This window comes from Ascidiella aspersa, chromosome 2 (assembly GCF_963924565.1).
Source record: "Ascidiella aspersa chromosome 2, kaAscAspe10.2, whole genome shotgun sequence".
Taxonomy (NCBI): domain Eukaryota; kingdom Metazoa; phylum Chordata; class Ascidiacea; order Phlebobranchia; family Ascidiidae; genus Ascidiella; species Ascidiella aspersa.
Genome location: NC_139448.1, coordinates 10,115,152 through 10,140,329, shown reverse-complemented (window position 1 = coordinate 10,140,329; position 25,178 = coordinate 10,115,152). Strand labels below are relative to the sequence as shown.

General features: G+C 39.1%; 1 protein-coding gene across 1 annotated transcript; it reads right to left on the bottom strand.

The window, feature by feature from the left end:
- Positions 1–7,754: 7,754 nt before the first annotated feature.
- On the bottom strand, positions 7,755–24,238 carry LOC146163545 (5-aminolevulinate synthase, non-specific, mitochondrial-like). The gene is made up of 13 exons (XM_083382957.1): positions 24,092–24,238; positions 23,638–23,886; positions 23,109–23,167; positions 19,866–20,087; positions 19,394–19,507; positions 19,010–19,089; positions 17,640–17,779; positions 16,974–17,158; positions 12,867–13,046; positions 12,170–12,334; positions 9,733–10,001; positions 8,931–9,082; positions 7,755–8,668 (listed from the first exon to the last, which is right to left on the bottom strand). The coding sequence occupies exons 1-13, from the start codon at positions 24,169–24,171 to the stop codon at positions 8,518–8,520; spliced, it is 2,046 nt and encodes a 681-aa protein (XP_083239083.1). The 5' UTR covers positions 24,172–24,238; the 3' UTR covers positions 7,755–8,517.
- Positions 24,239–25,178: the final 940 nt, after the last annotated feature.

Sequence of the window (25,178 nt, the reverse complement as noted above, 5' to 3'; positions counted from 1 at the left end):
ACACTGTTCACTATATTAAACATATACGAATAGGTTAGAACAGTGGTTCCCAACCTTTTTTGCTACATTCCTCCCTTTTTTGCTCATTTTTGAACTATTCGTTCCTCCCCATAAGACGAAAAACAAATATAACGCAAAAAATTGTGGCAATTTGAAATATCAATTTATTTCACATTACAACTCAATGGGAAATTTGCTCTTGTTTGCGCCCTGAAAGTAGTTGTATACGCGGCAACGCAAGTCATCCTCTAACACCAAGTTTATATTTGGTTTGCTCTTAATCTGTTCCAAATGTGAACCGACTCTAAATTACAATGGACGGTGTTCATCTTGGTTATATTGCAGTTTAGTTTTATAAAGTATAACTAACTATTTACCATATAATGTGCTTATTATAAAGTATAACTAACTATTTACCATATAATGTGCTAATTTGTACCTACAGTCTAAACTAAATGCGTCTACAATTGTATGACAATAGGCTTAAATCTACCAGGTTATTTTAAGGGCAACATGCTAATTTTGTAATTTAAAGGTGCTCCATAGATAGCCAACCTACAATGAGGAATTTATAAACTCAAACTGTTGATTGATTTCGATTGCTCATGTGTGTCATCGTGAACAATGTGAGAACCACTGATTAGACCAAAAAATGTAATTTAAATAGGTCAGTTATTGCCCCGTTTTCATTCCTAATAAGGATATGTGAAATAGAAAACAAAAATAGTTGAAAAAACACTGGCCTAGCCCATGAGGCAAATAAATATCGACATGCCTATATTTTACATGATAGGAAGTTATCTGTGGCCAACATAATGGACATCCCTAACGTATATACAAAAATATTCTAAACACATGTCCAATGTAATTTTTTTTTACTGTATTTATGAAATTCCTCCCCTGAACTCATAAAATTCCTCCCCGGTTGGGAACCACTGGGTTCGAACTACTCTAGGGTTGTCTGATACTTATTTTTTATTCCGATAGCGTTACCCGATATTTTGGGCGAAGTGTACGTCAGTCCGTTCCGATCTCATTACGTCACTACTGTGGCGATATAACCAAATAGATAAAATCAGAACGTGAAAATCGGCATATTTTTGCAGGTTGTTAAGCCACGGTTTGCTTTGGCGTTAAAAAAACCTTATTTACTTTGGAATATTGAATCATCATTTTCTACGAAATTTACACAAAATTGTAGAAAATTCAGTTCTAGGTAAAACTCGGTATGCTGAACCGCAAACCTTGGCTGAAATCGGCATATAAATTTAGTTTGGGGTATCTTAAACGAACATATCGTTGTGTTATCCAGAATCTACAGAGCCAAGGCGTTGGAGAGTTTTTAAATCCGGAGCGGTCAATGCCGAATAAACTGGCGCCTGGAACCGTGCCGGCGCCGTGCCCGGGGTAGTTAGCGTAATTTCGCCTCGTCAATAATTCATGCCGCTATCAAGCGCGTCGCGTATCTCCCCCCCCCCCCCATGCTGTTGATTGTTCGTCGCGATTATTTTATTGTCATTGTTAGCTGCTATCGCCCCCCGAGAGCGTCCGCCACTCACAAAGCACCTACAGAGAAAAATATGCGAAAGGTAAGGTTTTTTTTGTAACCGGAACACCGTCTGGCCACGTTACATTGTTGATTGAAAAATACATTAGGAGGCGGGTGTTTTTCACCCCTTTTCCTATCTAATTATAACTTAAGAGAAATCGCAAAGCGAAAGTCAAGTTTGGGTCGATAAAGTAGCCCAAGATAAAGATAACTTGCATAGAATGAATTCAAGCAACATGGGATGTCACTCCGTGGTGCAATTTGTTAAATTTTCGGAATTCTGTAACTGGGAGTTCGTGATTCTGTAACTAAACGATTAAGCATGTTTTATTGCGACAAATCTCTTTATCTTAGGGCTTGCGATCTCAGGATAGGCACGAGCGCCTATAGTTTTACTTTTTGGTGCCATAGAAATCACTGCGTCAATAAAGCGTCAAGACCATGCAAGCAAACTCAACAATCACACAAGTGAAATCGCGGCGAACCTAACCTAATGACACAGGTCAGACCGGAGCTTTTTCATTCCTGTTTCGAAATGGCGTCATGTCACACAATACACGTTCCGGAACGTCGCCTTCTGCGTTTTTGATTAATTTCGTTTCTATGGGCTCACAATTATGGGGGGTTTGGCGTGATTGGTTATTGCTTTTCCAAATGTTTTCCTAAGCCCGCGGCCACTTTAAAAAAGAGCATAAATGCGCATGTCAAAAATGTAAACAAAGTAGCATGAAAATTGAATCAAACATATATAATACGTTGAAAACAGCTGTCCCATCTATCGGTCCATTAAATTTAAACCAATTGTAGCAGTTAAGCCAGGTATAAGCTATCTTAGTGCCCCTGGTTCGAAGCCAAACTGAGATAACGAAAAGTACTGATGGGCTACAGCCTAAAGATTACTCAAACGCAGAGCATGATGCTTGATCAAGTCTATGACTGCAAGATGGGGCCTGTACGTCGGTAACAAGGTGGGATATAAAGAACTATAGCATCGTGATGCATCCATGTGTAATATCGCTATATATAACACACTTGCGTGACGCGCATACGATTATAATATAATCAAATTAGGTATTTAACATTATTGCTCCGCTTTAACCAAACTCCAACAGGTGAACAACGCAGGCCCCAATCCTAAAACATGAAGGTCTATATTTAGGTGAACATCGTCGCACAGCGCAAAAACAACTCAGATATTCTCAAAACGATGGCAAAAACTTGGCACGCGAACAGAGAGCAACTCGTTGTCGTGTTTCACGAAAAAAGAAAACTAGTTGCCGTCGTTAATGTGTTTAACCGCAGGACACAAACACACTGTACGAGAAGGGTAATGATGGGTTAAGACAGCCTGTCCTCTCCTAACACACTTCACCTTGAGATGATTTACTACGTCGCACGCGCTTCGGAGCTGGGTCAATTGGAGAAGCAGCAATTACTGCGAACAGCCGAGCACCGAAAAACAGAGTGACGTGGCTGTTGATCAGCTCGGCCGAGTTTGAAAGCTTATTTCGGCCAATACCCTTGCAGCTTGCACGTCCGTGGCAGTTGTTATGCCAGAAGGGGACAGATGCAACGACTTTAGCTTGGAAGTTAAATCTGTTTAAGTCAGCGCTTTTTAAAAACCTATTTCTGACCAATAGAATTTACATGCAATCTCAAACCAATTGAAGGCCAAGTAGTTGGTTTTAGATTACCGATATACGAAACGACGTATAACTTTTTTAAGTCTACGGTACTGTTGAAGTTAGCGGCTTTCTAATGGAATGCTATTCGATTACCTTCATGAACAGTTATTGCGACAATCATGCTACGATCCAATATTTCGCTCTTAATAGACTAAGGGCCTTATTTACAACCGATTTTTTCAAACCAAAAAAAAGGTTTGAAAGTGTCACTAAACCAAGCTGTTACGTGACACGACAAAAATCTCTATATTTTGCATATGGATATAAATATTATTTCGACATGATAAAGTTTGAAGGGTGGTGCCGCAAGTAGGGGCGCCTACTTCCAACAATTTGAAAAGTACTTAAACGACATACACGGCTCATTAACGATGGAGCACATATTTGCCAAAGAAAACACGGCCACTTCAACCATGATCGGCACTTGGAGGCAAGGCTAGCGACATTCACATATAGCAACAAGTGAATCAAATCTTCAAACAATATCAGGTTACGTAACCACTTTAAAGGCTGTCTTCTGCTAATTACGCACCCTGCTAAGATTCTAAAATGGCTCGAAAGTTTAGTGGAAAAATGGTTAGAAAATTAACTGAAAAAAAAAATTGGTTGGCAAATAAACTAGATGGAAAATTGTCTGGCAAATTAACTACACAATAAAAAACACGATAGAAACAATGATCGTATAACGGTGGAATAACGTATTCCGAAGCGGCTTGCGAAGAGTCGTACGCCCAAATCAGAATGTGTTTACGTGCGGGACACTTGACGCAGCCTAAACGCTACATTTTAAATGAGTGGGCATCGTTTTCGCTAGAAGACGGCGACTGTCGTTTAAGTGGCCATTAGCGCCGCGCAGCCGCCGTGGTTGCGGCTACAACACTTCACAGCGTGTTGTGCCCTGCATTCCACACACAGCACGCACTAATGGCGTCGGCAATCCACAGGATTATTCGACTACATACGGCATACGCGCTGCGTCGTTCTGTACGAAGTGCCGCCCGCTTACTAAAGAAAACTACTTGAATTTACGAACAACCCCCTAAACCCGTTTGTGGCCTGGTAGTCGAAATTTGATCACCTATCCCTAGCCGTCAGAATTCCCATGCAATACTAAACCAATCTCTTGCCAACATAATTTACTCACAATTCTAAACTCATTAGAGCCAATTTGATGGCTTTTTAACATCTACCCCTAACCAACAGAATTTTCATGCAATCCTAAACCAATATCGGGCTTAATCTTCACCTTTTGACCACCTATCCCTGGTTAACAGAATTTACTTACAATTCTAAACTCATTGAGGCCAATTTGGTGGCTTTTACACACCTATCCGTGACCAACAGAATTTTTATGAAATCCTAAACCGATTGTGGTAAAGTCGTCACTTTTCGATCACACATCCCTAGCAAACAGAATTTAAATGCAATCCTAAACCGATTGAGTAAAAATCTTCGGCTTTCGGTCACCTGTCTCCGTTGTAGCGAGTCATCCAATGCCAGCCTGGCTGTGGCCGACTTGCAACCACCCTTAAGCGAAAAGTGTCGGGCTAATTTCAATCAACCGGGCAGCGACGGCGAAGTTTAAAGACGTGCCGCGCGGTGCAAGGCTTGTCAGTCGATCCCCTGCTATTGATTGCGCCATTAGAAATGCCAGGCCGAAGTTACGGCCTTATATCGTTGCAGCCTGCGATGGCTACGGGGCCAGAGCCGTCCCAAACCAATTATCCGGACTTCAATTCGGTCATATAGCCGCATGCGCGTATATGAATTGCCGGTCGCGAGGTTTTGACACGCCTAGCACCGATCGAAACTGCCAAACAACGTTTTTATTGCTGCGTTTAGTAACTTTCAGATCGATATTAGAGGCACACCGCTGTGTTTGAATATGCACAATTCATTTCAAGTGCGATTGCAAACTCATCCTATACAGTAATTTTATTTAGGAGCTGTCCACTTATAAACTGGCACTTTGACGGACAATAAAAATCAGTAATCCTCTCCCAACATTTCTGCGGGCGCCACTAAAAAGCAACGCATTGTAATCCATAAAACATCGCGCTCGTCTATAGTGTGACGTCACAAGATAAGCGGACGACAATGTAGGCTAAATCCATAAAGGCGCGATTAACGTACAGCACATTTCTTATCTCGGCTGCGCCTCAGAGTCAATACCAGATCTGGCCCTGTCTCCGGCAGCCTGCCTACCTGGATGTGACAACGGCCCTTAATCGTTTGATAGCGACCGGGCTTGCTGTTTACATGTACCTGCTATCGGATTGCGAGACGCTCTAAAGTCGAAACATTAGGGCGAGGCTATTGTGTTACACACGCCTACTACTGGCTGCCTGCGCCTGTCTACGGCCGTTTTCGCAAACGTCAAGCATGTCGCAAAACTGTGGTTCGGACCGCTAGGAGAAAAAGGTTTCCAGCCAATAGAAATAGGGGATTCACCCCCGAAACTGACGACTCCACAGCGCCGTATTGCGGCAAAATTAAACATGATAACGAGGCGAGACTAAAAAAATGACATCATAAGCCCAAGCATTTGCTACACTTTCACAACTTCTGTGTAACTGTTTTACAGCATGAACTCCTGCAACTTTATGAAGTTTAAAGAACATAGGCACTTGGCAGTAGTCTAGCTGTAAAATGTTTACGTTTGGGCATCGCGTTCAACAAAGTAAAGATTCTGACTAAATTGTCAAAAACAAAGCACTTTTTCAACACAACTGGCCAAAACAAACTAACCCAATATGTTTTAAAGAGTAATCTTTAAGAACGTTATAAACAAATATTAAATCATCTGCATGGGTCATAGGTTGATCCAAGGGGCTCAATCTAACCCTTAACAAATCTGCATTCTGTAGCAGATGCACACAAGAGATTGTTTTAAAACTATTGGGGTGTACACTCAAATTATTAAAAAGGGAAACCCCAATTTCAGGATAAATTGTGATAAGATTCTAAACTTCAAAATATTGCACACCTGAACATGTTAAAATTTAAAGCCGTGTACCCAGAGCAAAATAAAATGCAGACTGGATCGTTCAAGTCTCAGTCTGTTTTTTTAATAGGAAAAGTGGTGCACTGTTCGACACTAAAGTCAGTCCGGCATGCTACATCTGAACTAACACGCCGCTTGAACTATATCTATCACTCTCATCTTGTATTTTAACGTTGTTCGCAGTAAACTTTGGGCTAAAACTTAACTTGAAAGTTTACATCTTGAGGTAACGCACGTGTCTTTCTATCCCATTGAAGCATTTTTCGATCACAAAGCCTATTGTGGCGTCAATAAAGCACTGAAGCACCGGACAGTTGAGCAAATATTTGTTTGCGATTTATTGACTTTTTTGGCGTAATGCCTACGGACCACGTTTCGTTATTAAACGATTAAATATGTTCATGTTGTTCATTTAGTTGCGGCTTGTTATCTCGAGTTGTGATAGCAGATCCCTGACGCAAACAAGATCCATGTTTACTAACTTAGAAAGCAACAAGAAGCATTTACTCTTTTGCGTCACCTATCGACGACTATTTTTCGAAAGCAGAATTGCTCCAACTTTTATTATTCTAGTGGTGAAAGTAAGCCGAAATGGCGCTCTGGTAAAATTAATTGATACTTTAACCACTGATTAATTTAATTCGTATCCTTTTTAGCAAACATGTCAATATCAATATACCACACTTATATTTCTTTTCAAAACAATTTTTTTTAGGGTGCAAAATTTAGATTTGCCGACTTTGTTTTAACTATTTTGATATCTGCAGTTCAGCGATTCATGTTTTTACACTATAAAATTCAGAAATTAGAGCATTCAAGTTTTTCCAAATTAGATTAGAATTAGAATTACCGAATTCGTAACAAAAGGAAATTGAACTAGAATTACATTTGATTATTCACAAACAATAACATTCAAATCGAGAAGTATTTTAATAAGAATGTGAATGATAATTATATGTGTGCTAATTTTTAAGCCTTTTAACATAGCATATGCTTTTTAGACTGTGAAAATTCTGTTCCAACCAAAGAGTTTGAATTCAAGTTCTTTGTTTTGACTAAGAGACTAACAATGCCGTTGGACAAAGTAGCATTTTTGATAAAATCTGAATTAAATTAGAACTAGAATTATAGCACACAAGCAATTCACGAATTAGATTAGAATTAGCCACATTTTGCTCTAATTCATTGAATTAGAAAACTAGAATTGACTAGTTGTCCAAGTCTGCCTTACAGAGAGCCAAATAGCTACCTTGAAAGTTGCTACTACATGCAACTTTACGTAAGCAGTTTTTCTTTGTAAACGTCTAGACTCCATTCGCAGGTTTTCGACTTCTGTGGGTTTCTGTCGCGTATATTACTCAATATTTGCAAATGTTTACAAAAAAATTAAGTTAAACAATAGTTGTCAATAGCTAAAACAATTTAAGTAAATAGCTCTTTGAATATTCAATATATCGCAACGCACAAGTGCTGCCTGATCAAGTCGAATTCGGAAACCACACAACACGCCTTAAGATTGCCAGAAATTTTAATTTAAACGCCCCAAAAGTGCAGAAGTACACACATTGCAGGAACAAACGTAAAATCTTTGTGGTTGCATATCTAAACATCGAAAAAGGGGGGTTATAAAAATCTTTGTTTTTCGATCAAATTTACGAAAAAATATTTTTTGTCGGACGAAAAAGTAACTGTGGTGTTCTGGCAATGCGCGAGAAAGGGTCTGTACGAATCTCTTTAAAATCTGTGTACTATACCGCGTAAATGGCGTCTTCGGTAATAATTGCGCAAGGGATTAGGTTCCAAGCGAGCAGTATACATTATACAACACCTCAACGGCCGTTAATAAAAGCTTTACACGAAAAGGATATGTTAGTCGAACAGAAAAGGCCTTATTGCCTCGATGGCTACCTTAACTAGACCGGTCGCGAAACCAGGACAAGACCGGTTTAAAAGTACCGCAAAAGTGATGTTTTCAAACTGCAGGCGGTACAAGCGTGTCTAGGACAATTTTAAAACTGGGGTTCCCTTCGGTATGTGGTAATAAAACACTTAACTGTTGCAAGTGATCCGCCATAGAAATTATTTTAAAACTTCTAAATACCACTGATTAATTTAAAAAGTTTCCGAGGCAAAAACAGATAGTTAAACATGACAGCGAAAAATATACAAACACAAGAGCGGGGAACATATATTGGATGAGGGGGGATTAATTAATTATACACTAACAGGTTTCAAAACAGATCTGGGTTGGGTTTGTATACAGGCAAAGGGCGCGACGGTCACTGCGAGGCAGCCGCGAGTCGAACTCGAGAAGAGAGCAGCTCGAACTGAACCGGCTTGCGGCAGAACTCACACTGCTCCATCTTGTGGCCGGCCTCGGTGGGCAGACCGACCTCGCTCCAGGCCTGACGCACACTGTTCACAAAGTGCCTGAAAGAAAAAAAAAGAAAGGATAAAATAAGCGAGGTTAACAATTGATAGTGTAAGAAGGTTTTCGTATAATTCTTCTTTTTAATTTTATAATTTTTTTCTTTGGGGATTATTAATTGTATTAAAAAGATCAGATCAGAAAACAACGTTAGTCGTTAAGCTAAAAGTAGTTAGGCAAGAAAACCCCAAGCGTTGACACAAAATGGCCGCCAAATCGAACCCTAAAACCGTCCTACGCGTGTGTATAACGTCAGCTACCCACCTCATAAGCGGCAGTGTGTGACCAGGTGTTGCCGCCACCCTGAGCATCTCTTCGCCGCGCGGCACCGTCGGGTAGTTGATCGCCTGCACGTAGATGCCGTACTTGTTCATAAGCAGGTCGCTCAGCGCCGTGCACTTCTCCGGGTCGCCGACCTGCGTGACGTCACAATGCGGTGATTATGACGTGGACAAGGGGCGTTACGTTCTGTTTTGGTTCGAATTGCGAGCCTAAATGCGGGGCTGATCGAAATGACAGTAATTACTGCTATAGCGATGGAAAAATTGCGTCGGCTGGACAAACTGACGACTAATTAGTATATAATTAGCTGGAGAGTCGTGGTTAATTGGCATGTCAACATATTTTGGCGTGTTTCGTTGTCAATACTAAAATAACGAAACATGTCTTTTCTCAAAGGTATAATATAAGGGATTCGTACAAACATAAAAGCGGTGTACTTCGGCGTAAACTAAATTTAGGATAAAAAAACACCAACAAAAAAAATACGTTTTTATTGTTAAAGTTCAGCTGAATTGCGCTAAATTCTTCAAAGCGAAAAACAACTTTAAAAAATAACCCGAAAAATAATTTAATACGTGTGGGCTATTTAGAACCGCCTTACAAAAAGACAATTAACTGTCGGTCAAAAAGTCACACAAAAAACAACCAGCTTTCACCGACCGTACGTTAATAGGAATGATGACTTGGGCGTTTTGATTTGTCTTGTCTATTAAAAAACGCCTTAAAAAAATAGCCGTCCATCGACAAACACACAAAAACAGCCAACTTAAAACGGCCACCTTACCTTAATTGGAATGATGTGACTGGGGCAGTGTACCACGGGAAGATTGGCGGCCATCAGCATCTTGCGCATAGCGGACACCATGCGTTGGTGACGAGCGCGAAGGGCCCGACCCTCGTTCGACTTGAGCACGCACACAGCGGCCAAGGCACCAGCCAGGTTCATTGGGGGCAGAGCAGTGGTAAAGATGAAGCCAGCAGCGTAACTCCGAACCGTGTCGATCAACGCAGCCGAGCTGGCGATGTAACCGCCCACGTTACCGAAGGCCTTGCCTGGAAAAGTGATTATGCGATTTGATAAAAAGGTGTTGCAAGCTTACATGTGTGAATAATAGGTGAATATACTGTTTAGAGATCGACCGATTTCACTTTTTTTTTATTGATACCGATATCTTTTTACGTATTGCCAACCGATAACGATTTTTTTTCTATACCTGAAATGTGGTAAAATTTCATAAATTTGAATTAAATCCAAATAACATTTCTGTTAATCTGCCTATGTTTATTGATCTCTTATTTTGCACATGAACTTTGCATGATGTTAAAGTAAACAATGCTTGCCAAAATAAAGAAATTTTGTTTGACTTTTAAGTACAACCATGTCATATTTTCGTAGTTAAATTTCGGCCGATATTTAGCGATCGTAATATATCAGTAAAAGCTAAATATCGGACGATATTATCGGTAAACCGACATATCGGTCTATCTCTAATATTTTGCTTTCACAGCACAGGGTGGCGTGAAAACGGGAAAATTTAGGTTAAGGAGGTCCACTCAGGAAAAATGCACGAAAATACTTCTTTCAACGAGCAACTCCATTCGGATACCATGGTTTAAAGTTGCAGTTTTAAGTCCAAGCATAAGTAAGCAAGCAAGCAGTGTGTAAACATTCTAAATGAACTTTATAACACATTTGATGAGTCATGTCGGGGTTATCGCCCTTTAGGTAGAGCTACACGCATTACGTAAGTCGTACACTCGTATTGATATAAGTTGTGATATGTTAAGTCACGGCTGATAGCCTTTCCATTGCTTCGCTGGTGAGTATGACGTGGCGACAGTTCATCGTGGGTCAGTGTCATTTAGCCAATGTTCCAACATAGAAACGTAAAGCATTTACACGGAATGGTAAATTCTGCTTGCATTTATTTTCGTATCAATTTATTTGAAATATTTCGTACACTTGTACAAATTTTCGAAAACTCTATCGGATATATTAACCGTTGGTTAAGTTATGGACTTCCTAAATTCGAAGTATAGTAAATACAAAGCGTTTTATTGGCCAACGCCCCAAAAAAATTGGAACACAAGAGGCGGAATTGAGCAAATTTCTAGAAAATTCTTGTCCGGCACGAAAAAGGCTATTTTATCGTAGGAGCACGAACCAGCATAACGACAGATAGTCCGTGCCCCAATTTAGGGTCGTGCTTGATCACGCAAACGCGTCACGGGGACAAAGGCTTCTTTCTTAACTCGTGACAGCGCGAGACAACTGTTTGTCCAGGGCTCGGGCTCTTTGTGATTTCAAGTGACTTTGCTTTAAATGTGCACAGGAAGGACAAAATCACGAGATGCGGTGTTAGGTTTGTGGAACTAGAATTCAAAATAGGAAATAGCAGTGGAATTTGAACTATATTGGGATATACTGTGGGCACAAGTGCAACAACAGAAATCGTAGCAAAGTATGTGTGTACCAACGTGAAAATTTTTTTGGTTACAAATTAAACATAGTTTGATATAAGCTGAAACACTCCAGGAAGTAAGGACTCTCCCGCAGACAATAAAATTTAAAAGAACGATTCTTTCTTTCGTATCAGATCCTGAGACTGTTTATAAAAAAAACAGATATAAAATAGTCTGTTGATCGTTTGATATATACGCAAAACTTGTTTTAATTTTTACCCTTGGTTTGTTTACAATTATTTACATATGGCGTTTGCGGGGTCTCGTGATCATTTTTAAATTTCGTTTATAAAGAATTCGACATCGGGAAAACTTTTCAGCTTTACCATTTCCGCTTATCATACAGCATAAGGTCGTAAAGCGTAATTTCTTCGAACTGTGTTAGAGTTAAACTTTAACCAGACCCATTCCTCGACTTATATCTATATACTCATGGCACAATAAGCACTTCGCAGCGCATCTCACCTGGAAACCTGGAATATGAATCTTGTGTAAACTGGATGAACCTTTGAGAACAGAACGGGCCCGTAAGTGCTACTTAAACAACCATTCAACACTTTTTTTCAACATGCAGCACATGCACTGCAGTCAATATATTGCAAAAAAAATGTGACAACTTTACCGACGCCACAATTTGACCTGGTGCGTTACTAGCAGCAACTAATGGCATACAATAAAAACCTAGCGAATCGACGCTTTTAAAATCCTGCGAAACGTGCGGTTACACTTTAAAAATCACGTCCAGACATTTAGCTTACCCAAAGTGCCAGAGACGATGTCGATGTCATCCAGCAGTCCGTCCCTCTCACCGATGCCGGCACCTCGCTCGCCGTAAAGTCCAACCGCGTGAACCTCGTCCACGAAAGTAATGGCTCCGTACTTGTGCGAAACGTCACACAGCTCCTTCAGAGGGCAAACCGCGCCTGTCGACAAGAACAAGTTTATTTTTGGTCAATTTTTGTTTTTTCGGCAACCTTTGCCAGTGGGTTTGTGGCACACCTATTGGCCAGGGTGCTCGTAGATTTTTTTTTCACAATGTGGTTAGAACATTTTACACCGACGACAAAAAAACGGATCTAATTTAGTTCAGTGTCGTCAGATCAATGCTTTATTTATTTTCTAAAATTAAAAAAAAAATACGTGACGACTTTTAATTCAGCCAGGCTAATTTTTTAGTTGTGTAAAAATAGCACAAAAACAGGTTAAAAACAAAAAGAGGCTTATTGGAGCAAAAATGTAAAGTTATCTATAAAAAAACGAACAGATAACTGTTTCAAGAGTGTTCTAAACACGAGTGGAAAAATCAATTTATCAGTTCACACCAGAAATATAACAGGAAGACAATGGAAGCCTGACAAGCAGAATATCGGCCTGAGATTCCAATTTGGCAGAGCATTGTTAAAATGCAAAAAATGCGTCCGAAGTTTACAAAACAGTAATGTCAGCACAACTCACCGTCCATGGAGTGAACAGTCTCGAAAGCCACGATCTTTGGCTTGGAAGGGTCGGACTTGGCGAGAAGCTCCTCCAGATGTTCAGGATCGTTGTGGCGGAAGACAAACTTGGGAACGCTGCTGTTCCGGATGCCCTGGATCATCGAAGCGTGGTTGCCCGCGTCTGAGTAGATCTCGCAACCTAGAAAACATTTTTTTTTGTTAACATAATTTCTTATTGCCTAAAGCTTTGTTTTTATTTTGTTAATGTTTTAAAACTACAATATTTTTTTACCCTGAGCTTTTGTATCTAAATCATTTTATCTGCAGTTTTACAAAACTGTAATCTGTTGTTTCACGCTTAAGTAACGTTCAAGATATTTGAAAACGTGTAATGGCAAAAATTTCACAGCTGACAAAGGGCTTCTAATTATCAAAGCAGTTTAATATAAATCGCATTCGTAGTTGTTCCGCATAAATTTTTTCATTGGAAAATAAATCGATGTTTCACATAAAACTGGTTGGTATGCGATGTGAATATGTTTTGTTTTGTGTGCCTGTGTGTAAAACATTTGAATATTGTGATACCGATGGGTAATCTTTATTATGGAAATATGAAATTCCCTACAACATCCTCTTGTTTAAACATCGGAAAAACCCTGAGAAATGATGTTTGCATTGTAAAATACGTGACGTGTTTAAGTTCCTCGCAACACGAACCATTGGTTTTAGTTGTTTCGCAGTCCTTGGTGATTAAAAATACGAAGGAAAATACGGATTTAAGAACCCTCACAAACCGACATTTTACGCATGTTACGTAGAATTTCGAAAAAAACGCTGACAAATCAATACACAACAAAACAAAATGTACCTAAGTGTTAGGACAGCATCGTCTTCTAACCGACGCTCATCACGCGCAATATACGCAATACAACTAACGACCAAACAGAAATGAATGGACGACTTTGTTGCGTAGTAAAATACACATCGGGATTATTGGGTGGTATGATGCAATTCGCGACACGTGTGCATGATTTAACATGACCGAAGTACACAAAAACCAATCGGTGACGTTTGGGCAAACACAAGATCGGCGTTAACCAGTTTGAGGTGACTGAACTAGTAAGTGCGGACTTGTACTTCTAGGCGCAGTTTAAGTTTACCGTCGTGGTAACACGCTTGTTACCAGTGTTGCGTGTCAAGGGTGAAACTACCGCGTCAAATTTTGGCCCAATTTGGGTTTGAAGTTTGGCGAAATTAGACTTATAAGTGCGTGAATCGGCCATGGGAAACAAAAATAAATTTACACAAATTCGACGGCTGTATGCAAATGAAGCGACTGCGGGCGGGAATTTCTATAAACTTCTAAAATTTGTGCAGATAGAATATCATTTTTCCGCGCTTCGCTTATAAAACAGACAAAGGCGAACGTAATTTTCGAATTCATTTTCTTTAAATCATGGTTTAACGGCGGTGTACAGATTTCCTGCGAAGAAGCCAGGAGCAATTTTCGCGTGAAAAACTTGCGTCAAAAGAACACGAACAAAAGCAGCGGTTTAAAGACGACCGGCCAAGCGTAAAAAAACGTCATTTTCAACTGATAGTCGAGAAAATTGTTTTAGGGCACGCCAAGTGCTGAGTTCAAATTTCTATCGACAGCTTAAGAACACATTCCAATTTTACGTCTGACTAAAAGTGATTTTTTTGAACAACAGAAACAGTCGATTCACAGCGGTTTGTTAACATTACCCGTCAACGCTAAAGTGTCAGATTAACAGTTACCCAGAACAAAGCAAGATTCCAAATTTTTATAACGTAGTTCGAATACTGGTGTAAAGCTGTTATGAAAAGCTTTGACCAATTTACAATTTGCGTCTGATCAAAAGTGTTTTTTCAAACAACAGAAACAGACAATTAACAGAGGTTTATTAACATTACCCGTCAAGGATTACGTGTCAGATTACCAATTACCTAGAACAAATCAATACTCCATATTCCTACAACGTATTTCATCTACCGGTGTCGCCAGTAAGGGGAACTTAATCTACAAAACAGCGTAGTCGCTCGTTTGTCAAGCTGTTTCAAACAGCCACAATAACGTAAACCCGTTTAAATGACTCGCAACATAATTAGCGCAGCGCGCGGTCGACCGAGCATTAAAAATGCAACGCAACGGCGCATTTCAGTTGTTGAAACGGCTGCGGTGAGCCCAAGCGTTCGCGATTTTTTTCGCCAAGTCACTCTAGGGAGGTAGTAATGCCGTGGGCGCTGGCTGCTAGCTGCTAGCACGAACGCCGATCGCTGGAAAATGACCAGCAGACGAATGGCAGAACACGACTTGAGGGCATTAGTTTGCTTCCTATTCTCGTATTAGTGGCGTTTTTTGCTCGAAGTGCTTGGTCACTTCCGCTCTATTTCACGGGCATTTGGAGAGAAGTTATGCTGGGGTCGGAAATAAATGACAACACTAAAAGTCGCGAGTGAAATCGGGTTTCTCGAAGGGCGAAATTTGAGATTGAACTAACAAATGATAAACTATATAGTGTGGATGCTGAAACTAGTCACCAAGCTAGACTCAGTTAAAAAGATTCTAATTTCAAAAGTTGTAACAAATCCAATGTAAGCTTTGTGCACAGATTTTCATTTTATGCACAAAAGGAATTTGGGACAAAAATGGCCTCCTTTGCTTCCTTAAGGCAAATGTTTAACCAAAGTTCCGCTTCATTAAGAGCTTAAACAAATATTTTTCAACTGTGAAATTGCAAACATATTGAAGCCGTTAGGAGAACCAAAATAGCAGCCATGAATATCAACCCAAAATTGATGAATATCTGCAATCCTGAACGTTTTTTTGCGGTAGGCAATTTTGGTAAGGATTAAGGTGTCAATCATGGTCAAAGTCTATAAACAGGCGAACATTTTACTGCAGCAATTTGGTAACAATTTTTCCAGGTAAGGACCGGGAATCTCTTAAATCGCCGTTTCAAAAATATTAGCGTAGATTTTTCAAAATATCCAGCGCCAGTTTGACAACAAACTGACTCGCCCTGAGGCCAAAACTACGAGAATATTTCAAGCGGACGACGCATTATTCTTAGCCTGATTGACAGGCACGCTAAAATTTGGCCTTTAAAAAATCTGGAGCCTTAGTGGTGTGTTATGCAACCAGAGATTAGGCGAGTACGGCCACACAAATGTTAGGCATGAATGTGGAACGTCTGTAAATCCAAACGAGTTTTTTCGGGGAAACTCGTACCAAATGGCGGGTAAAAAAAGCAAAAGCATTATAAAAACAGATAGCACCTAGAGGCAGTCATGTTAAATTGGTCCATAATAGCGGTAACCTTTCCAACATTGGTTTATTTACATCCATTTATAAGTGTAAATCCCCATTCCTTCAAGGGGATGGTAACTACCAACGATATTCACGAAAAGTAATGATTTTGTCTATTTCTAAACAAACAGTACTAAAACGACGATTCCGCCGTGCAGAAGCTAAACGGAAGCGGGACGCGTCATCGTTCAAACGTCACGCACGTTTGCTGGTGGTTTGCTGTAAGGCTGCACCGATTACCATGGTAAAGCCGGCCCCTGGGCAGATAACACGAAAATGACTCATTTTTCGGCAGGCCTATCAGATCTCGTTTGCAAAGTATGCAGGGTTGTAGCGTAATTGCTTGTCGAGTCCAACACCCTTGGTAAATGTTGCGTATATATTAAGGTATAGGTCGATGTGTCTCTTGTATTATTTTTGGTCAGGTTAATCGGGTGTAAAATCTGGCTTTCGACTTTTGGACAGAGAAAAGAAAATAATAAGACAAAATCACGACTTTTTTCTACAATCCAATTTACATTATATTCGATTTTTATTTCAACTGGTAGAGACCAAAACAAAAAACAAGTACTTTTGTAGCACAAAAACAGCTGGGAACATTTTGTTGAAAGAAAATCGCTTAAACTCGAAACCAACTTCTCTTAAATTTTTATTTCAGCTTTTAGAAACACAAATAAAATAAAGGCTTAGAAAACCTTTCTTTTTTCGTAAAAAAAACAGCTGAAACCGTTTTTTTTTAAAAGCTTTCAAAAGGAAATCGCTAAACCAAATTTACCGAACTAGTTTGTCAATTACCTGGTAGCATCTTGGCGAGAGTGAAGAGCGTCGAGTCGTTGGCTACGAAGCAAGATGAGAAGAGGAGAGCTCCCTGCTTCCGGTGGAGGTCCGCAAGCTCCGCCTCCAGTTGCTCATGGAGGGAAGAGGTTCCCGAGATGTTCCTGGTGCCGCCCGCTCCGGCGCCGTAACGCTCAATCGTCGACCTGGAGAGAAACGAATATTTAGATTTTGTTTGAAAAAAATGGTTGTTAGAAAAATCGCAATGGAAATAAATCGTACAAACTTTATTTTGGAATTGAATGGCTACTATAAGTTAGTCACAAAGGTTAAGATTTACGGATTGAAAATACAGCGACAAATTTGGTAAAAAGGGTGCAAAAAAAGTAAATATACATAATTGACGCAAAAATAGTAATACTTTTAACTCAGTTAAAAAAAATGAATAAATGTACTAAAATGATACTTTGTTTGTAAAATTGCAAAAAAAAATTAGTATGAAAAACGCAAAATATTCAATTTTTAAGCAAAAACTAAAACTTCAACAGATGTTTTGAAATATGGTTAAAAAATTAGCAAAACATACAAAAAATAGAACGTTTAACGAAAAAAAGCCACTTTCCTAAACAAAAAGTGCACCTCGCTTCAACCACACAACCAAAAATAAAATCAACCGCATCCACGCACCTGATCGCGCCGAGCACCTTGGGGTGGCGGCTCATGCCCAGGTAGTCGTTGCTGCACCAGACCGAGATTTTTTGGGGCGAGTCGCCGTTCGCTTGCGAGTAATCCTCGGCGTACGGGAAGGTGTCGGCACGACGGTTCACCTGGACAACAGTCGAGGTGCGTTTAAGCCAGGGGTGGACAATTGTGTTTAAAAGCGGGTCGCATGCGACACAGAAAATGTCTTTGCCGCTCGGAACCGAACATAAAATACACATAATATAAAGTGTGATTCCTTTAAAAAAGAGTCTGTAAATATCCTTCTAATATCCTTGTTGCTGGTAAGAGTACAAGCTGGTAAGGGTTTCAAAACATTTTTAAAAACAGACCGCGGGCCAGTTTATATTTTCGCCCGCGGGGCGTAGTTTTTCCAGGTTTGGGTTAAGTTATATGGTTTCTTTTTCAAAGCCTTGTTTGCGCGTCAAATACGCTTGGCGATAATGGGAATCGAAAAACAGGTAAAACCGGTATTTCGAACGTTTAAGGTTTGGGAGATGTTAAGTGGATACGTTAAACAAGATTGCATGCAAATTAATTTACCGACTGTTAAACATTTCTAAAGGCGTATTTGTTTTCGGCTTTAAAAGCAGTGTAACGTTATTTCTCAAATGTTCTGCGATAGAAAAAATGGTTAGAGTATTCCAAAAGGTGACTTTGAGGTGTACGAGATGTTAGGTAGATACGATAAACATAAAATTGCTTGCAAAATATTTTATTGTTCGTTAATTTTTTTTCTTTAAAAAATGTGATTTTGATCGATTTGTTTTCGCCTATAAGCAATGTAACGTTATCTTTCGAATGTTTTGCGACGGGAAAAATGGTAGAAGCAATCCAAAAAGTACATTTGAAGTTAGGGTTTATAGGTAGATACGATAAAGATAGGATTGTTGCTTGTAAATTATTTTAATGACTCTTAAGATTTCTCAGGACAAAAAAGCGACATTAAGCGTATTTCTTTTTGCCTATAAGCAATGTTACGTAATTTCTCGAACGTTCTGCGACAGAAAAAAATGGTAGAAGTATTCCAAAAGGTACCTTTGACGTTTGTAAGATGTTATAGGAATGTACGACGAACATAAGATTGCTTGCAAATTATTTTATTGACTGTTAAAATTTCTTCAGGTAAAAAATACGACAAAACGACATACGGGTTATTGGTTTACCGCATATAAGCAATGTTACGTTATTTCTCGAATGTTCTGCGACAAACAAATGGAAGGGTTCCAAAAGGTACCTTGGTGTTAAAAACGAAACACGAACCAGGGGAACTATTGTCGCTAGTTTATGGTTAACGCACAGACCGTTTATTTACGCTTTAAATATTCATAACTGACCTTCTTGAAGACGCGGTAAGTGTGATCCTGCTTCTTCTCATAGATCTTGGCCTCAAGAAACTGGTCGTAGTCGAACGATTCTAAAATCAATGTATATATTTTAGCCGTAAATAATGTAAAACTGTTTACGGCAATTGCTGTTAAATCAAAGATCTGTTTTAGTCTACAATTAAAACTGAACCTTTCGAGTTTAAATTCAAGTATAAAACTTGCGGGCCAACACAAAATGTTCTGATGCTGTAACTTTCCTAAATTGTCATGTTAATTACTGGTCAATGTTGAGATTTTAGATTTGTGCCAAGACAAACTGCAAACACTTTTTGAAATTGCAGAAGGTCCATTGTACTGAGGGACAACAGCAAAGATTTATTATTTTAAACTCACCCGGGGGAGTCTTGTTGAGTCCGGTGTGGGTTACCACCTCGCCAGATGACGTCACAATGCCCTCCTTGATTGTATCCATGATCTGGTTCGAAAAGTTGGTGCCGTCAAAAGCGTCTGGAAATAAACAAATAAAAAATATTGCACTTAGGGCGAATTATCGGAAATTTTACCTCCAAAGAATATGTTGTTATGCAAAAAAAACGCCAGTTAGATTTTTAAGGAAACCAAATAAAAAGCGTTATAGCAAGAAGCGGAGTAACTACAATAGTTTGCACTAAATTAACTTCGATTTTTATAATTAAATATTGTGATGTACTGCAGATAAGGTGAGAATTCATTAAGTTATCTGAAAACCAAAAATTTAAAACATATAACACTGTAAAAAACAATATATAACAAAACTAAAGGCGACAAGTTTTGAAATGCAGAAATCCAAAAAAAATGTTTTACACAAAAGCAAGTTAAGACTAACCCTCTGAGGCCTGCACGAAGGTCTCATCCAGCCCATCCAAGTCTTCGCCGGCCACCATGCCGTCCTGACGTTCCAGCGCGTCCTCGAAGGCGTCCTCTTGTACGTCAAGGCTGGCGGCATGCGACATGTTCTTGCCCACCGAGCAGTTAAGAAAGGGGCACACGAAGTTGGGGGAAGAGTGGTCTGGGGTGGGGCGGTGGACGCGGGCCACGTCCAAAGCGGCTGCAGTAAAGGGGTTAAATAATTTGAACTTTGGTTATTTTTGAAGTTGGCGAAACTCTGGTTAAAGTATTTTTTTTCACGTTTAAAACATTGATTGAAGTTGATTTTTATTTTTTATTTTTGGTGAAACTCTGATATGATATTTTTTGGTGAAACTCTGATAACTTGTGGTCGGAAACGGAATGTACTGGAATTGCAAATCTAGCCAATTATTATTTTTCTATACTTTTTCGTAGGTAACATCCAGGCCCAAAATTTCCAGGAATGGATTGCGTACGGAAAAATATGATAAATAACATTGCTTTTTATGGTAAAAAAGTGGTAAAAAAGGAAAATTCTGACTTTACTGTTAAGTTGGCAAAACTCTGATTATAGTTTTTCGCTTGCATTCAAAGGATTCACGTAAGAAAAGGATGTCATTTTTAAACTGATTTGGAAAAAAATTGTGTGGCAACAGATGATTTTATTCTGATGTTTATTGTGAGCTAAAATTTTAACTAGGCTAATCCTTAACACGAATATTCCTTTGCATTATTGATTTTCTTAGTTTCATAATTTTAAAAACAGGCAAGCCTACCGATGCTACATTGCCAATCAAACAAAGTAAACGCTTTTGCACTTTCCTGCTTTTTATTTGGCAAACATCTCAAAAGCGTTTGAAACGCCAGCAATATTTTTATCGGGCGCCATAACCAGTTTGATCAGACCGGTTAATTTACTTTTACTGCAGTTTGACAATGGAGATATTAAACTGCCTTATTCCTGGAATTGCTTTCCTTTTGTCAACAAGGTTGAATGACGAACATTGCTAACGTCGTGAGATACGAGTTAAAACGACAGTATGCGCACAATAGCACGATTACTTTTCCAATTTAGTTTTGCACAATTACAAGCTTTTACTGTAGTTTGACCGGGGAGATATTGACTGCTTTATGCCTGGAACCGCTTTCCTTTTGTCAACAAGGTTGATCGACAAACATTGATAACGTTGTGTGCACAATAGCACGGGTATTTTTCTAATATACTTTATGAGAGAGCTGCGCACTATTAGAGTGTCTTAACAACCCTGTGTTTCAATGGTACAGTTACAGCTATGCATCGCATCTTCAAGCATTCATTTACAAAGTATTTTACGATCTTACTTCCCGACAACATTGATCGTGGAAGCTTAAAAAGCATGATTTTCTAGATTTACAGTGTTTCAGTGCTACTTACTCATTTTCTAGCGTCTTTTTCCACACTATTTTCGTGCCAAAAAATACACGTCAGTAGTGTATAAAGATAAGCCCGCTGATTAATTGCGCGGTTGTGCGAGCTAGAGACTGCATCTCATTAGCGATCTTTGATTCTGTATAGTTTGACTTCGCAAAGCGCCTTCGGGCGCTAAACTTTGCAGATTGGCCACGGAAATTCCGAAATCTCGGTGTTAAATCCTTATAATCGACGCGGCGAATCCGCAATGTCGACCGACGGCATTTGTTGCTGACAGATGACCCGGCCTGTCAGTGACTGTTATGTAACCGACCAGAGGCGTCGAATATTACAGCGCTGTGCGCGACTTTCGCAAATCGATAAGTCGCTTTTTATTGGAATAGGAGGCAAGGGTACAACTGGGAATGGCAGCACCCGCCAGTTTTCGTTCCATGCATAAAGCACATTTTTATCGAGCGTTCAGGTTTTTTAAATAAAGCCATAAGAATAAAGCTGTACGCTAATATGCTAATGGCGTGTCAATTGCGGATTGGGGTAAAAACACACTTTAAGACCCAAATAAAAACACACTGACAAAAGGTATGAACTTCAATTCAAAGTGAAGTAAAGCAAGAATCAATGTTTAGAAAACTTTTTTCAGCGGTTAGGTGGTGAAATTTGGTTCGAGGAAATCGTGAGGCATACGGCGAAATAGCTCGGGTGGTCAACCTTTTTATGGCGTGAATAAATTGTTAACTTTCTTGCTATGATTTTTGCTTGTCATGGTAGCACTCGGGAGTTTCCATAACTGCCTTTCGACTAAGACGGAGAACACAGCACACCATAAAGCTAGCATTAAAGTGGAAAACAGAGAGGGTTTAGAAACGACTTAATGGCTGAAACCAAGTGGCTGGTTTACCAAAAACGGTCAATAACACTGGTGAAGGCCTCATTTTTCAAACGCTTAAGGCGGCAGAGCTAAATCAATAACAATTGATATTGCATATATATTTTTGTCGGTGAAATAAAACGTTATGAGGGGAAGAGATTAAACGCGTAAACGCGAAATATATAGCTAGTCCTAATGTAGACAATTTGCGTCAAATAAGAGTAAGAATGCCGAGACTAAATCGTGAAAGCTGCAACTGCCACAATTATACAAATATACCCGATCTCGGTTCAAAACGCGAGTTAATTTTCAGCGTTATATAATGACAGTTGCTCGAATTATATTTAAACATCAAAACTGCTCCGCGCCCAGCTTTCAATCGGGTACGAACGACACAACTTCGCGGTAAACTTGGAACACTATCTATTCACTATAGAAAGTCGCATTTAGACACAATGAAAAGCGATTTTGTTGCCATTTTTCGGAGAAACCGTACATTTCCGCAGCTACTGTTCTGTTGAATGGGGACAATATGCCGTGGCCTGGGTTCGACTAATCTGTCTTTTGATCGGGTCAAAAAGCGTTTTTGATTGAAGTTCAACTCTTGAACAAAGAAACATTACACGTTACTGTTTCGCAAGTTTGACACGTTACTTATTACACCTTACTGTTTTACAAGTTTCCTCAGAAGGTTATTCGCTATGCTTTTTTTTTGGTATCAGCAAATTTGAAACATAGGCCCTCAATAAATGAGAGTAAATTAATTGTGAAACATCCATGTTTACAGCTGGGCTAATCGCGCTCGCGGCTCGGTGCGTCGTTTCGGTGACTGGATAGTGGATGATATTGCGAGGAGCAATAACACAATGCGACTAAGGTTTCCTGTCATGAGCTGGGTAATTAACGATGTTAGAGCGGCACAACCGACAAGGAACACTCACCGCTTCCCTTCGGTGCCAGTTGCTCACAGGTTCCAGCGCTGACCAAGGTGGAATGAGACCTGGAAGAAATAAAGAGTTTCGATCACGCCAAACGTAGATGCTACGGCCTTACACAAGGCGATCAAAAACGGCTGTAAATTTGTCACAATAGCGCTAAGCCGCTTAAAAAATTATAGCGTTTTGTTTTGTCATCCTTTTACTAGCAGAAGAAATCTTGACTTGGTACTAAATATGTTAATTGGGATTTAGTTAGTTAGGAGTTTTATGTCCATAATAGTGCCTTCGGTTTTGGTTAAACCCAGGTGTTAAACCATGCAGTTTGGAATACATATATCAAATAATTACAGTTCAAACATTTACTTTAATTATCATTAAAAATAGACTGTAAAATGCACCTTATTTGCTAATAAGTTCTAGATAACAAGAATCTAAGAAATAAATCGTTTCTCTTTAAGATTTTTGTTATCAACTTTTGTTGTGTTAGTGCCTGTACTTTAACAGAATAACAAAACATTGTAAAGAATCGCACCTGGTCTGCAGGTTAACCATGGCAGCATAGCTGGTCATGTATTCGCTCATGATCGGGCATCTGCTGGCATAGGACATGATCGACTGGCCGGCCTTTCGCAGAAACTGGCTTGGCACTCTGGTCAGAAACGGACATTTGCTGACAATGGATTCCATGCTGGTTCGATGCTTTTGAATTGAGAAGTTGTTGAACTGTGAAAACTTGCTGCTCTTTTCTGTGCAAAGACGTGAGGTGGCGAGTAGTTTTTGTCTGAAAACAAGTGGCAATACTACTAATTATGACACTGGCACTTTTAAAATCTTTATTCTCCAAGTCATAAAGCCGAAGCAAAGCATACATATTACAAAAATCTTTACTGACTGTCGAATTTGGCTTTACTTAAGAACAAACAAATTAGCCCAAAACAACTTATTTTGTCAAAAAAATAGTAACAAAAATTAAAATAAATTCTAACCGTTGTAAACTGTTTTCAATCTGACATGCATTGTTCAACATTAAATTCCAGGAATGGCGAGAACTGGACAGTAACACCATGTTCAAATAGGTTTCTTTGCTTACTAAGCTTTCAACATTTCGAACCTGACTAAACGCTAAAGATTCAACAGTGATAATCTTGAACATTACAGAATACATAATTTAATGAGTTGTCTCAGTATGAACCATGTGTGATTTTAAGGGAATATATATAGTACAAAAACAGCTGCTTATGGCACTGTAGTTTAAGGGCTGTCATTGCAATCAATGTGACTTGATATGAGTATTAATTTAATCAATAAAAGATTATCAGATTCACACAAAACTAAAAGTCTGTTTCAAGAACAAAATCTTTGCTCTCTAGTATAAAACCTGTGACATATTCAGAATAGGTTGGAAGTATGAGGCGTTACTAAGAACTATGTATGCTTATTTAAGCCTGCAAAGTTGGTGATGACTGAAAAAGGCAAGCTCCAATTTAAAGCAATTTTTCAATAACAAATGGAAATTACATAACAGAGAAAGAAAATCTATGAAGCAGTTTTCTTTTTCTCTAGAAACTGCTATTTGGTAGTTATGAACTTATCAAACCTAGGTTTTCAGGCTAAAATAGTTTAAATATAATTTGTAAAACAAACAACTGACATAGTGGTCTTCACATTATAATCATATTTTAACATATTTTGGCGCTGGTCTAGAATCATACCATAATTATTAAATCAACGCACAATATTTGGGTTAGGGTGCGAGTTAGTGTTTGGGTGTGGGTGGGTCAAGTATTATTATATTTATTATTTTTAAATAATACTTGACCCACCCTAACCCAAAACGCTAACCGCATCCTTACCCAAATAATGTGCATTGTGGTAGGATTCTAGAGCAGCACCCATATTTTTGCTAAAAAAACATAAACAACTGGTAAAGGATTCTACAAAACTATTAAATTTTCTGAAAAACAAAACTATATATAAGAATAAGACAGGAAACAGATGCTTTATTTATTATTGTGAACTGTTTTCATTCAAAATGAAAAAAAAATACAATGAAATCCAATACGGACTAATGAA

What these genes read in the sequence shown, in the direction of transcription:
- LOC146163545 (XM_083382957.1), bottom strand. Translation starts at nt 24,171, where the DNA reads ATGGTGTTACTGTCCAGTTCTCGCCATTCCTGGAATTTAATGTTGAAC. An exon ending in TCTCGCCAAGATGCTACCAG is followed by an intron (nt 13,047 to 16,973) that starts GTAATTGACAAA and finishes AATGTTTTCTAG; the next exon opens with GTTGCGAGATCTACTCAGAC. An exon ending in GTCACATCATTCCAATTAAG is followed by an intron (nt 9,083 to 9,732) that starts GTAAGGTGGCCG and finishes GACGTCACGCAG; the next exon opens with GTCGGCGACCCGGAGAAGTG.